Source organism: Micromys minutus (assembly GCF_963924665.1).
Source record: "Micromys minutus genome assembly, chromosome: 3".
NCBI classification, from domain to species: domain Eukaryota; kingdom Metazoa; phylum Chordata; class Mammalia; order Rodentia; family Muridae; genus Micromys; species Micromys minutus.
In genome coordinates, this window is record NC_137972.1 from 92,322,721 (window position 1) to 92,337,958 (window position 15,238).

The window sequence follows — 15,238 nt, forward strand, 5'->3', positions numbered from 1 at the left end:
AGAATGAGGCATCTCCAAGATAGTGAGTTCCTAGTTGAGCTCCAGCTACACTAGGACTGTGCCTTCAACCACACTAGGACTGTGCCTTCAGCTACACCAGGACTGTGCCTTCAACGGTGGTCCCACTTAGCTTCTTCAGGGACTCCAACTCTGCCACGTGGTGCCAAGCCTAGGCTTCTCTTTCTAACTCTTCAATACTGGGGTTCCCACTGCAGCTGAAGCTGCCCCTTCACCAGCGATCTCTCCTGATAGCTCACAATACCATGCCTCAGCCTCACCCTTATGACCTCTTCAGTCTTGCAACTTCCATAGCAACAATACCGATACTACATGAGATACTTTTATTTAAGTTTCCAAGCTCATTTGCCAGTTCAGAGCTCGGGCCTTGGAGCCTCTGGGTCATAACCCTGTGTCCTGACCCCGAGGAAATGCTTTCTGGGTTTCACCTCAGTGATTCTGGTCTCTTAATCACTCATGGCTTCTCGGCACTAACCAACCAGCGTGGATTGTGCCCGAAAATCCGAGAATTCACTTTCTTCGTGTTGGTCTCTTCTTAATCACAGCTGATTCTTCCATGAGATTGACCAAGGCCCACAGATTATCAGTTCAAAATATCAACAGCCCTAATAGTCTTTGCTTCCCTCTGAGGTTTCACAAGCCAGGCTTCCATCATCTGCTCAGCATTGTCTTCTATCCCCCCACAGGCAAATTCAAAGCACTTGAGTGCACTTCCAGACAAAACCTACCAATACGTCAAGAATCCTCCCCTAAACAGCGTGGCCTGGTCTGTCACCATAACAACCCATTCTCTACCAGCTCCTGTCCTAACTTACTTCCTGTTGATAAAACACTGACCTAAAACCCCTTGGGAAGGTTTACTTCCTCCTGCAGCTCACAGGCCATCATGAGGGAAGTCAAGGCAGGAACCTGGAGGCCGGGGCTGAAGCAAAGACACAGAGAAATGCTGTTCCATGGCTTGCTCAGCCTGCTTCCTTAAGCAACCCTGGACCACCTGCCTTGGGATGGCATCACCCATAGTGGGCTGGGCCCGCCCACATCAATTATTAAACAAGAAAATGCTCAACAAAGCCAGGCGGTGGTGGTGCATACCTTTAATCCTAACAGTTGGGAGACAGAGGCAGGCAGATCTCTGTGAGTTTAAGGTCAGCCTGGTTGGCAGAGTGAGTTCCAGGACAGCCAGGGCTACGCAGATACACCCTGTCCTGAAAACAACCAACCAACAAAAGAAAGACATACACACACACACACACACACACACACACACACACACACACACGGGGGGGGGGGCAGATAGAGAAGGAAAGAAATTTCAACAGATGTGCCCTTAGGCCATCTGTGGATCCATAATTGAGACCACCTCTTTCTAGGTGACTCTAGTCTGTGTCATGGTGACAGCACAGGGTCAGGTGGCTTTGACACAGAGAAGCTCCATCTGTAAAAGAGATGTTGATGAGTGGCCTGCCACCCTCACAATGGAACTGAAAAGGACAAGAAAGCAAAGGTTGAACAAGCTTTGGAGAGTGCCGTGTGGGTTTAATATTACAAAGCGTAGCTTCCCTGGCCTCAGCTCCAAGGTCCCTCCCCTCTGACCTCCTTAGAACCAGACTCCTCTAACCACCTGTGGGGAAGTGGACCTAGGTCACGAGGAAGTCTCCAGGGCATGTCGGAGATCTAGCCTGCAAGCTGAGAAAGGCCCCAGAAAGGAAAACAAATGTTCAGCCTCAGAGATGCATGGCAGCCATGTCTGTTATTGGCCCACAGCTTTATGTGACATGTCCAGAGCAAGCACTACTGTCACCAAATTCACTCTGCTCATGTGGCTCTGCAGAGACACAGCTCAACCTGTGGCACAGGGAAAGTTCCAGTTTGCAAGGAAGAGAATATAAATGTCTATTCCACATTGTCCCAAGCATGTCCAGGGTCTCTTCAGGAAGTTCTCTGGGAAGAGAACTATTTTCCCTTTTCCTTCCTTTCCTTTTTTGAATTTATTTATTTATTTGTTTGTTTATTTATTTATTTATTTGACATATATGTGAGTATACTAGACACATCAGAAGAGGTCATCAGATTCCATTACAGATGGTTGTGAGCCACCATGTGGTTGCTGGGAATTGAACTCGGGACCTCTGGAAGAGCAGTCTCAACCGCTGAGCCATCTCTCCAGCCCCTTCCCCTTTTCTTTATTCACCTCTTTGCTTCCCATGGAGGCCAGCATGATGCAGCCATCCCATCATGGCAATTCACAGAGCCCACACATGACTCACTGGCTGGTGAAGACATAGTGCCCCCTATAAATTGCCAACAGCCTTGGGGGGGGTGGTTTCGGCCCTTAGAATGAGAGAGGACCAACGCAAGGGGGCAGTGACGCGAGGGGCAGTGGCCTGCTCATGTGGGGCTCCTCTTACACAGCCCAGATTGCCGGAGCACAGAGCTCCAAGAGGATTTGTAGAGTGTGGAGAAGTTATATGGATTTGTCTGGAGGCCTCTGAGACTCTTCTGCTCAAAGTGGTGACTATAAGGCTGTCATGATTCTAACCTATACGCAAGGATAAGGCCAACCAGAGTGTTCCTGCTGAAACTGTCTCAAAGCCCCCAGCATAAGCCCTCCAGATACTAAATCAGGAGGTCAGAGGGAGCCAAGGTCAGGCTTGGGATAACTTCCCTAAGGAAGCTCAAGGTGCAGAGTTTTTTCCAAGCAAGGCAAAGTGATTTTAGTACTTTCACAACCTGTTTAGCCATGGCAAAGAATGTGTGGCTGCAGCAGGTGCTCTTGCAAGAAGGTCTGTGGTTTTGTATACACCCCACCTTTTCCCATTCTCTTTTTCCCTCTGTTCCCCTGGAGTAAATGCAGTAACACCATCTTGGTAGCAGAGACTGGCCCTTTTTAGATGTAGTAAAGTCTGCCACATTTTGATCCTGAGCTTCCCAAGATGTCCATTATTTATAAACCAGCCAATCTAGCACCTTTCCTTTTAAAATCAGGGATAGATGGAGGGACACAACACTCAAACCACACTGTACCGTCTTGGTTACTTTTCTATGATGTGATAAGACACCATGACCTAGGCAGCTTGTAGACAAGAGTGTATTTGGGGATTATGGTTCCAGAGGGTTAGGATTCATGACGGCAGAGTGGAGGAACAGAAGCTCAGAGATGAGCTGGATAGGAGACAGAGCAAACTGCGGGTGAAGTCACTGCGGGTGAAGTCACTGCGGGTGAAGTCACTGCAGGTGAAGTCACTGCAGATGAAGTCACTGCGGATGAAGTCACTGAGGGTGAAGTCACTTCAGGTGAAGTCACTGAGGGTGAAGTCACTGCGGGTGAAGTCACTGAGGGTGAAGTCACTGAGGGTGAAGTCACTGAGGATGAAGTCACTGCGGGTGAAGTCACTGCGGGTGAAGTCACTGCAGGTGAAGTCACTGCAGATGAAGTCACTGCAGATGAAGTCACTGCGGGTGAAGTCACTGAGGGTGAAGTCACTGAGGGTGAAGTCACTGAGGATGAAGTCACTGCGGGTGAAGTCACTGCGGGTGAAGTCACTGCAGGTGAAGTCACTGCAGATGAAGTCACTGCAGATGAAGTCACTGCGGGTGAAGTCACTGAGGGTGAAGTCACTGAGGGTGAAGTCACTGAGGATGAAGTCACTGCAGGTGAAGTCACTTCAGGTGAAGTCACTGAGGATGAAGTCACTGAGGGTGAAGTCACTGAGGATGAAGTCACTGCAGGTGAAGTCACTAAGGGTGAAGTCACTGCAGGTGAAGTCACTGCAGATTAAGTCACTGTGAGTGAAACAGAGGCTCTTGTGGCCTCAAAGCCCACCCAGGTTACAGACCACCTTCAACAAGGCCTCACCTCCTAATCCTTCTCAAACAGCTCTACGAACTGGGAACCAACTATTTAAACATGTGTGCCAGTGGGGGCCATTCTCAACAAACCACCATAATATTACTTAATGTGCGATATAGGATATTTTACAAAAATGTACTTCTGTTTCTGTTGGTGTAGTTTTTTTTAATTATAGTTTTATTTTTGTAGATGTTATAAATGCAAAATTTTAAAATTTTTCTCCAGATCTTCTATTATCTTCTAAAATTGCTTTAATGACAAAGAAAAATGTCACATATTTGTCTACACATTTTAACACCTTTGGGCTCTTAATTTTATTGTGGCGGTCTGACTTTTCCTCTGGTCTCAATACCTGGAGAACTTTCTTAACATTTCTTGGAGTAAAGATCTTATGGTTAAAAAAGTCTTTTAAGAGCTCAGAGAGATGGCTCAGGAGTTTAGAAATTGGCTACTCTTCCAGAGGATCCAAGTTCAATACCCAGGGGATCTGATGTCTGCTTCTGGCCTCCTTGGCAGCAGACATGTAAGTGGTACACAGACACACGCATAGGCAGAACACCCACACACATAAAAAGAAATAACGGAGAAACATTTCATTAGAAACATTTAAGCCTTTTGATATCTGAAAAAAAAAAAAAAAAACCAGTTACTTTTGCCTTCCATTTTGGAAGATAGCTTTTGCTGACTATAGAATCTAATTTATGATGCTTTCTTTTTCTTTTTTTCCACACTATATAAAGATTCTCTTACATTGAACTCCGACTCGGATTACCACAGATGAGAACTTGGTTCTTCTACCTTTGTTCCTTGGTACATAATCTCTTTTTGCTTTTACAATTTTTTCTTTTTATTACTGATTTTTAGTGATTCTATCATGAAGTGCTTTTATGATGTGGTTTACTTTGTGGTTTCCCTTGCTTTGCATATGTTGAAATTCTTGATTAATAATTTTCATAAAACTGGTATGACTTGAAAGCATTATTAACCCCCTCAGTCCATTTTGAGTCCAAATTTATGTACACATAAAATCATTCGATGTTGCTGTTTGTGAGGTGTGTGTGCATTCGTGTGTGTATGCATGTGTGCACATGCACCTGTGTGCACATGTATGCCTGTGCATGCACTCATGTGTGTTTCTCTATACATGTGTTCTTTAGTTCGGATGGCCTCTGTGGCTAAATCTCCAGTGTCAACTGTTGTTTCCTTTTTATTTACTTAATTAAGTATTTATTTATTTATTATTTATAAGCACACTGTAGCTGTCTTCAGACACACCAGAAGAGGGCATCAGATCCCATTACAGATGGTTGTGAGCCACCATGTGGCTGCTGGGAATTGAACTCAGGACCTCTGGAAGAGCAGCCAGTGCTCTAACCACTGAGCCATCTCTCCAGCCCCGATGTTTCCTCATCAAAGTTCAGTGAATTACTCCCTTCAGGTAGTGAACATTTCAACTCTAAAACTTCCATGTAGTTCTAAAAACAACCTTTCTATTTCCCTCCTCATTACGTTCATGCTTTCCTTTAAATCTTCGTGCACATTGTAAACTTCTTGGTAGGTACCTGTGTGCTAGTTGCCTGTTGTCATTTCTGGTTGTTTTTGTTGACTGCATTTCCTGTGATTGCTGCGGTGTCCCGCCTACCTGTATGTGCCCTGCTTTAACTCTCTGAAAGTGGTTGCTTTGTTTTTGTTTGTTTGTTTGTTTTGCTGTACACCTGTATTTTGTTATTTAAAAAATGCAGATTCCTTTTACTCATCAGTGTTTATAGTAAACTTGCTACTTCTGAGGCTTGTTTCTAAACCTTCTTGAGGAAATGTCTGAAGCCAGCTTGTCGCTAGAGCTATATATAACCCTTCTACTGGAGCTGCCGTTGTCCCTGGACTACTGAATTCACTAAGGTCCCTTCACGCTGGCTAGTTGACACCCCAACATATTCTGGAGCATTGAAAGCCTTTGCCCTCTGCTGAGCCTCTAGAAGTTTACCCTACAGGTGTGCAACTTGACAGTCAACAACAGACCAGGGGCCCAGGGGTCGTTTGCATCCATACCTTCTCCTCTCTCATACCTGGCTTTGGAAAGTCTCCCCATTGCCCCCCCAAGTCTTTTGCTTAGTGCTTCCATTAATAAAATGCTCCTCTAGAAGCTGGGGAGTCTGCAAGGTTTGCACCACTCAGAATCTGGCCCTGGACTGCACGAAGCATGGGTGCTGTTTCTTGCTATGGCAGACGGGTTGCATTGCTTACACGAAGTGCATTCACTGTGGTTACCTGCTTATCCGCCCCTTCTCAGGGGGCTGGTTGCCAGCCACAGAAATCATGGCTGATGAAACAGAAAGGCACAGAGACTCCTGAGAGAGTCACAGAAAGCACACGGGGTTGCAGAAGGGCTGGAGGAACTGCTGAAGATCAGTGTGATGTCCAGCCCACACCTCAGAGCTTTGCTGGCAAGAAAACCGCTTCCAGCACCATCACTGTCTGCCAGCTGCCCACAGTCCGTGTGTGTATCTGCCAGTTCTGAGCCAGGAATCTAATCACTCACCATCTACAACCACTGCCTGCTCTGAGGTGCCCCTTCCCGTGTGAGGAACTGACTGACTTACATCCCCACCACTGAAGCTGAGCCTCCAGAGAGGGTGTGGCTTAAGCTCATGAACTTGCCAAGGATAGAAAGTCTGTAATGTCTAGCTTTACTTTAAGGTTAATTCTTCTCTTCCCACTGAGACTGAGATTTGCAAACTAGACTGGTGGTTCCCAACCTTCCTAATGGCGCAACCCTCTTCTACAGTGCCTCCCATTGTGGTGACTCCCAACGATAAAATGTCTTTGCTTAAAAAAAATTATTTATTTATATGAGTATACCATAGCTGTTTTCAGACACACCAGAAGAGGGCATCAGACCCCACTACAGATGGCTGTGAGCCACCATATGGTTGCTGGGAATTGTACTCAGGACCTCTAAAAGAGCAGTCAGTGCTCTTAACCACGGAGCCATCTTTCCAGCCCATAACATTTCTTTCATTGCTACTTTATACCTGAAATTTCTACTACTGTTATGAATCATAATATAAATATCTGATATGCAGGGCATCTGAAATTCAACCCCCAAAAGTGTTGCAGCCCACAGGTTGAGATTCACTAAAGTAGAAGATATTTAACATTCAAAATGTGCATTTGATGTTCACTGACCAAAACATCCACCGTGACAGAATAGGGACAAATGAATTTGGCTGGCAGATGTCATTGTCACCACCTAGATTGAAATACCTCAAGTATCTGTCACTTCTGAGCCAGAAGCTCAATTATAGCTCTTAGTACTGAAGCATGGGATAAAATACTTATTCCATTTCTCAGGAAAGTCTGTGACCCGTCTTTCTTTGAAGTTTATGGAAAGGGACAATTTCCAAATTATATTTCCAGCAGTTTCCAAGGAAGTGCCCTCTCCTACCGTTGAGCAGTGGGTGGTTGATAACATGGGTCCCAGTAGACAGCGTTTCTAAACGTAGGGCCTAGTGGAAGGCAGAAGACTGAAAAACGTCACTAAGGATACTTGAGCTTGCATCCTCAGTGTATGGGGGTATGGCCTGAACTTCTAGGAGGCCCTGAACTGGAAAGGAGGAGGTGTTTGGTTATGTTCATTTGTCAATGAAAGCCAAGTATGGTAATTTTATTAGACTTGCTCATTAAGGTCCAATGACTTTTAAGACCTTGCCATTAGCACCTCAGCTCAAAATACGGTGCAATGTGTGTTACCAAAAAGGGGATGCAAACAGGAAGGGAGGGGTGTGTGGGAAAGGGAAGCATAGGTCTGTTCATGGCCAGATGCCATGAAGTCAGTGGAGTGGGGGTGGGAGGAGGGTGATTGGCAGTCAGGGGTCTCCATCTAAAGACAGGGACGACGTTATTGATAATGCCTGAGAATGAGTTTCAGAGAGGGAGACACAGTGAGACTTGGAGTGAGCGTGGGCTCCTGTATTGTCAGAGCCACAGACTGGAATCAGCAACCAACCATGGATTCTCGATGGATCCATCTTCCCCTCCTCCACACTGCGCCTGACGCACACCTCACGTCTCCCATTGAAAACGTCATGTCCACTGTAGCGTTGGGAACTCTGCTGAGCAGCAAGATACGATGGATGTCACCGGCTGCCTTTCCAGCAGATATTGTCCATCCTAATTGCTGCCTAGCACATCAGAAGCACAGAATCTTGTCAGAATGAAGCCCATGCCCCGGTAGTAAAGCCTCAATAGATCGAATGGTCCCAACCCCTTCTCATGATGATGGTTTTATAAACAGTGTTAGGCAAAAGCCGCCCAGCATTTCACTGCCTGCCCTGACTGGCTAAGGATGAAGTGAATGCAGCTAGTTAGAGGAAGTCTAAGGGTTTGGTTTAATTAGGGAATCAAGGAAGACCTGCTGGTCAGAGCGGCAAACGGAAGATACCAACCCTCCCCAGACTGTTACCAAACCCCACAGATCTGACCCTCACTCTCCATGTATGCCATCCATCTTACACAAGCTCCTCCCTCCCCCATCTGACCTTATCTCTTGTCTCCAAACCCATGTTCTAGCCCCAGAGCGGTCTCAAAAGACAGGCCTAGATTTGTCATTTTCCTTATCTGCAATCTCTGATGCTTTGTCATGGAACATACGTCGGGTAGGATGACCTTGAGGGACCACATTTCAAACCCTAGCCCCGCTACTTGGCTGTGTGACTGAGCAAGGTTCTTGGTGTCTTTGTATATTTCTTTCCTTGGCTATCAAGGGAACACTATAGCGAGTCAGAATTCCTTTGGTTATCAGAGGCTAAAAACGAACTTCAACTCATTAGTCAAAGAGGAGAGCTGAGTTAGCTCAATTTGTCAGTCTGAAGGAGTCAGCAGGACCTCAGGAACAGTAGAGGCATAAACTTAAAATTGTTTACATGCTCGTGGCATGCATGTGCACGTGTGGGAATGTGTGCACATGAACCTTGAGGGCAGCCTCTCTGCTTCCCTCTGCTCTCTGGTTTCAGACTCTTGTACTCAGACCCACACAAACCAGCTGTGCAGCAAAGGAGCGGAAAATCCTACTGTGAACCCCAAATTCAAAAATTCCAGGACAGCGAGCATTTCGCTTGTCTTTCTTGCCCTGGATTCAGTACCTGGGGCAGGGGTTTCGGGGTCGGGGCTCAGGCAGGAAGTGTAAAGTGAAGTCAAACCTCCCGATGCCATACACGGAGCAATTGGTGCACAGACCCAGACAGACTGACTAACAGCTGCTGTCTACAAGTCTCACGCTGCAGTCATTTGAGAGATAAAATAAGGTTATCTACGTCACTGACCACCAAGCACTCAGGGCCACGTAGGTAACACACACAGCAGCATGCTGCCAATCTTTCCCTTCTTCACCATGCCCTGGCTGTTACACCCCTGCTCACCTAAATGGTGCCCTTCTCTCTGGCTATGGAGATAAAGACATACCTCTCTGAATGTCTGCACCCCAGTAAGGATAAGGTTTGACAAACAACCTGTCCACCTCAGATGCTCACCATTCCCAATAAGCTCTGTGCCGCGCTCCTTTGGCCAGTGCTCTGTCTGCTTTTCCTAGGCCTTTCCCTGTTAGCCTCAGAGCCCCGGGGCCAATAATACCACTTTGCAGATCCCCCCACAGCACCCACAGCTATGCACCGCTGCCTCCTCGTCTCTTCCAGAGCCTGTTCTTTATTCCCTCCCACAGTACTGATTGCATTATATAGCAACTGTCTGCCCATCAGCTCCTTTCCGCTCCCTCTCCAGCGAGTGTGGCGTGCCAGCTCGAAGTCCCCTGCCCAGGAAGAAAGCCTCTAGTCGACCTCAATTCATGCTTGTTAAATGGGATACTGAATGAGAAGGAAGGAAGGAATAGAGGAAAAAGAGAAGGCTGCCTAGACAAGTTCACTGTTCTCACACAGACCTGTGTCTGTCCCAGTGTTCCCAGTTCAAACAAAAGGAAAAGAGCAGAGGCCTCTGGGATGCTTAGAAACAAAGTTGTTTCCTGGTCCTTGACATTTGAGAACTGTTTTTGGTTTTGTTCTGTTTTACTTGGGCATTCTCTCCTTTGCCCATGGGAAAGCGAGGGTCTTGCAGAGGTCTAATTATTCCAATTGAAGGGTGCATGGAGCGTTTTGGCAGTGTTCTGGGTGGCCGTTTCCCCCACCCCCATCCACCAGGTGTGACTGTCCCCAGAGCTCTAATATTCTTGGCAGTCTGTCTGGCATTACTGTGGGCCAAGGGAATGAGGTCACTGTCGCCAATGAAGTCACCACCGCATGATTCATCCCACATCAGTCCCCAACTTGGAGTGTGCTCTGAGATCCTCAGGGCTTCCCACATGCCATCCAGAGCCCGGGGTCCCTGTGCGATGAGCTCACATTTTTCAAAGCCCGAGGCCTAAAGAAGGCAGCCAGCCACAGTGCTAACTTGTGGTACTTGGACCAAATTCAGCTTTCCGGAGGGGCCGGCATGCACCGCTCTCTAACCTTTTCTTCAGTTCCTCCTTTCAGAATACTAGTCTTTGCAAACACAGCCAGAGCTGATGGTCATGCGAGTGGCAAGCCTTCCTCTCTTCCCTCCACAGGAAAGTGCCAAGACCTGACTTCAAGACAGTGTCCTGCCTCTCTTAACCTTTCGGAATTTAACGAAGTAACTTCCAGATTTACTAACGCAGTCGATGCAAACACCTCCGTCCAAATGCAATGGGCGAGGGATGGAGAGATGTTTCCCTACTCTCACTCACAAGGAACTTTAAATAATACTTCACATCTTCCTGGTAGAATTGAAATCAGGATTGTGATTTGAAAATTGAAAGTGAAAGGAGGGCATCAGAGTAAGCATCTCCCCCGGTGGTCCCTAAGTCATTGACCCCCTGGAGTAACGGGGGAGCCTTTTGGTTCCGTCCCAGGTCCCAGTTTCCTACCTAAATTCCGGGGGCGAGGGTTTGAATGAGCCATGTACGCAGCATTTTCTACCACTCTGAACTGGTGAGAGGTAGCGATTTCCATAGCAGTAAGCTGGGGGTAGGGTGCTGTGTGGGGTCAGCACACAGTGGGACTTCGCCCCGGGCCTTACGTTTTAATCAGCACTCAGCCACACAAGTGGCCCTGGCCAGACAAGTGTTTCCGGACTTGCCAGACAGGCGCAGGGCTGGTCCTGGATCACTGGCCAAATCTCAGAGCACAAGGATACATCATATCTCAAGGATCACAACTGAATACTTTTGGAGAGACACTTGGAACCTAAAGGAAGCCTCAGACAATGTCGCCTCCAGGGGGAGCACAAATAACATTTGCGGTCTCCCGACAAGGGCTCGCCCCTTTGTGGTTGGTTGGGGGTGCAATATGCTGCATCTCTTAGTCACCAATTTCATAGAAAATGACTCAAGCTCGTGCTGCGAAAGGCGTGGGGTGGTGGTGCTGAAGAGCAAGCAATAAGCCAGGAGTCCCAGCTTTCCTGCTTAGGGACCCACCATCCTCCCAGCCTCCGCGCCTTTCTAATTATTGTTATTAATTATTTTTATAACCCTCTTGGCCGCTGTTCCTGATTTCTAGTTGCGTGGAGCCTTCCAGGCAGAATTTAAATATACACATCTGTAGAATTTTGCACAATTGCGTCACCGTTGAAGTCGTCGTGGTTCCCCGAAAGGCCTCCAAGTCTCCTCCCGGCACCGGGGCCTGAGGACGCTTCCGGGCTCTGGCCGCACTTTCGCGAGGAGCCCTGGACACCATCTGAGCGGCTGCCCGAGAGCCCCTCCCCCAGCCCTAGTCTCCCCCCACCCCCCACCCCCGCTCCCCGGCGCCTCCTCCTCGGCCTCCGCGCCCGCCTCGCGGGGAGTCAAGCTAGGGTGAGCGGCAGGAGCGCACGGCGGGCGCGGGCGCGGTGCGCGCGGCTTTCGGGAGCCGCCGGGACCGCCCTCCCCGGTGCAGGCGGGCGGGGGCCGGGGCGGCGCGGGGCGGGCTGAGCCGCCTGGCCCCTCCCCTCCGCCGCCCTCCCCAAAGTTGCCGACTCCCCTGGGGCCGGACGGTCTTATGATCCGGCGGATCCTCCTGGGGAGGCCGGGCCGGGGAGCGGGTTCGGGCGCCGAGCGGCGGGGCCAGCAGGCGGGCGCGGCGAGCGGGGCCGGGGCGGGGAGCCAGGCAGAGATCGAAGCTGCGGCGGCTGCGCCCCGGGCCCGCCGCACCTTCCCCTCCGGTCAGGGGAACCGCTGCATGGGGCCGGGGGGGCGGCCCTGCTGCGCCGAGCGGCGGCGACGGCGGACCCCCCAGGCGGGCTGGGGCTGAGCCCGGGGCCGGGGCGGGGGCTCCGGGGGGACCATGCCCCGAGGCCGGCCGGCCGCAGCATGGCTCACGGGCCCGGCGCGTTGATGCTCAAGTGCGTGGTGGTCGGCGACGGGGCGGTGGGCAAGACGTGCCTGCTCATGAGCTATGCCAACGACGCCTTCCCCGAGGAGTACGTGCCCACTGTCTTCGACCACTACGCAGGTAAGCTTCTGTCCTGCTGACTAAGGGGCTGATCCCGGGCTGGGAACTTTGGAGCAACTTTGGCTGAGCCCCCTGGCTTGCCTCCCCTGAGCGTGCTCCCCTCCCCCGCCGTGCCCTCTCCTGGCGGCTCCACCCCCCCCCCCAGCTGTGCCTCTGGTCACCCCTCGCAGTAACTCCCACCCCATTCCTACCTCCCTTCGCCCCTCTCCCACACTTCTTGGTCCCCTGAGCGCCCTTCTTGACCTTCCTGCGGTTTCTTCTCTTACTGCCCGAAACCCCTGTTAAGGGGAAACATCTGGGAACACTAGGGTAGACGTGGCTCTAGGGTTTGGGAGGGGGTGGGGTGAGGTGGATGACAGGGGGCCACATTACACCTATATCTCATGCCACTTGGCAATCAACTGTACTCAAAGAAAAAAAGGGGTTGTTCTTTCCTGGGAAGCACCCACATGCTTCCCAGTGATTTGGGAAAGGAGGGTACCGTGGGGAACGAAATTGCTAGACCTCAGGTCATTGTGAGCTTTTCTCCCCACCCCCACTTCTGTCCTTGTAGTCAGCGTCACCGTGGGAGGCAAGCAGTACCTCTTGGGACTCTATGACACAGCTGGACAGGTGAGTGTTTTGGCCTCTGGCCAGTTCTGTGTGGCTGTGCAGGGCCTTTGGAAACTGAGGTGTCTAGGTGGGAGGGTGTGTCTTCCAGGGGCTGCCTCGGGATCAGGTTTTTTTCTTAAGTAAGCAAATTAAGGAAACAAACCCAAAAGAAAACGCAGACCAGCGTGAACCCCGCGATGTGAAAGTTTTTGACTGTACGGGTCGTTACGTATGCCGCCTAGTGAGCGGGTCCCAACTCCTGTTGCAAAGTGGCAGCGGCCAGTGGTAAAGCGTTCTTATTTTTAGTTGCTGATGACTAGGTCTCCCCTCCACAGCCTCTGTCTGGTCCCTCATTGGTGAGTGGTCGGCCTGCCCGAGGAGCCTGATTGGTGGGAAATGGCATCATCTAAGATGATGGGAAGGCATTTGGTCCTGGTTATGTTTATTACAACATCTTTGCACTCTGGGACTCCAGTCTCTGAAAACGTAATTTGTGGTGTTACCAGAGGAGCACAGGGAAAAAGACAAGAAACAACAACCATCAGCCACTCCCTGGGGTTTGGGGCGATTAGGGTTAAGAGTTCAGCAGGAGTCTTTCCCCCTGGAGGGCCAGGTGACTGACTGTGTTTTCTTTGGAGAGATTATGTGCAGAAAGGAAAGGAACACTTCTCTCTGCAGCCTCTGGCTAGTGTTTGCAACCCAGAAGAGCCAGGCTGTCCTGTAGGGTTAAGGACATTTCTGATTTTCTGTCTCTCTAACCCAGCTCTACTGCCTTGCCAGACCCACTTTCTTTCTTCTGGGGCTAAGGTGATAAAGTTTTGCAGAATTCAGCTCTACAATTTGCTCTGAAGTCTCTGAACTTCAAAAGTTTCAGTGTATTATGCAGACTTGAGAACCCTGAGAATGTGTGAACCATTGAACGTTTAAGATTGAACCCCAATCTTTGAGCATCTTTATTTGTAAACAGGGGACTAAACAGGGGTGGGATAGGGTGGGAGGGTTGGGGAGGGGGGAAAAATACCATCACAGATATTGTATGTTAAATATGTGTTTGGTTAGATTTGCCTTTTAGCATTGTAGGCTCTCAGATTCTATACTGAAGTCTAGAAATATTTTGTGGGTTTTTTTGGGAGGGGGAGGGGCTTGATTTGTCGCTGATTTCTAAACTGTTAGAGTAGTGGTTCTCAGCCTGTGGGGAAAGAAAGGGCCACATATCACTTATCCTTCACATCAGATACTTACATTAAGATCCGTAACAGTAGCAAAGTTCCAGTTATGAAATAGCAACAAAATAACTCTGTGGTTGGGGGGTCTCTGATACAGGAGGGGTTGTGTTAAAGGAGAATGGGAAGGTTGAGGAGCACTTCCCCAGAGGAACAGCTGAGGATGGAGACCTGCTGGTAGTGCAAAGGGCCAGAGGACCCCACCCCCGCCTTCACTGCAGTTGCCAGGGCTGATCCTCAGCTTCTGGGCCTGTTTGGTTATTTTTTAACCCCACCAGTGCCCCTTTGGTCAGTTTTGGAGGGCAACAGGAGGAACACAGTCAAGTGCCTCCAACTTTCAAGTAGTCCTGTTGATAGAGAAGGAGTTGACAATAGTTGAAAATAGAATTGTTGGAGAAGCAAGTTCCCAGCTTTAATTTCTTATCCTACCCCATCTTACTGTTGCAGTCAATGGTTGTATTTTAAACATGCCCTTTATTCAGTGTGCCCAGTTGTCCAGAGCAACCATGTGCACGTGTGTGTACATCTAAGCTCACACAGCGTACAAAAGCTTGCTGATGAGATAAAGGACCCCAGACCACTCCAGTGGGGTCCTGGGAAGTACGGAGATACCCCCAGGTTGGTCAAATTGTTTGCATGCATATAGTATTTGAAGTCTTACAGCTGTTCTCTTGGTGGCAGTAGTCCTGGTGAGGGTGGAGTTGTTGTGATCAGAAGTCTCATGTCACCTGATTAGGTACCACAGACTAATACTTAAGGTTTTGGACTAAAGTGATTGATACTTAATTTCATTTGCAATAAGCACTTATATACTTATATTATATACTAATAAGCCATTATTAGACAAAGTGGTAGGGCTGTTGTGTCATGCTAAGTAAACATCTGGAGTGTGCGAGAGAAAAGCATTTAAGTGATGGGGTTACCACTGCCTGTAGGAGTGTATGTAGGAGTCCGGATCACATGATTGTTTATGTGTCTTATGGAGGTTTCTATGCTGATTGTTAAGACCCTATTTCTCTATAAATAGGTACCAGCTTCCTTTTATAATAAGTGGTAAATAC

At 49.0% G+C, this 15,238-nt stretch overlaps 1 protein-coding gene across 1 annotated transcript in view; it reads left to right on the forward strand.

Annotated features, from left to right (window-relative positions):
- Nucleotides 1-11,791: 11,791 nt before the first annotated feature.
- The window catches only part of RHOQ (ras homolog family member Q), a 31,890-nt gene continuing 28,443 nt past the window's right edge, over nucleotides 11,792-15,238 (forward strand). The window contains exons 1-2 of the mRNA XM_080914335.1: nucleotides 11,792-12,363; nucleotides 12,917-12,975. Coding sequence (XP_080770461.1) covers nucleotides 12,222-12,363; nucleotides 12,917-12,975 — 201 coding nt within the window. The 5' untranslated portion in view covers nucleotides 11,792-12,221. The remainder of the gene's footprint in view (nucleotides 12,364-12,916; nucleotides 12,976-15,238) is intronic.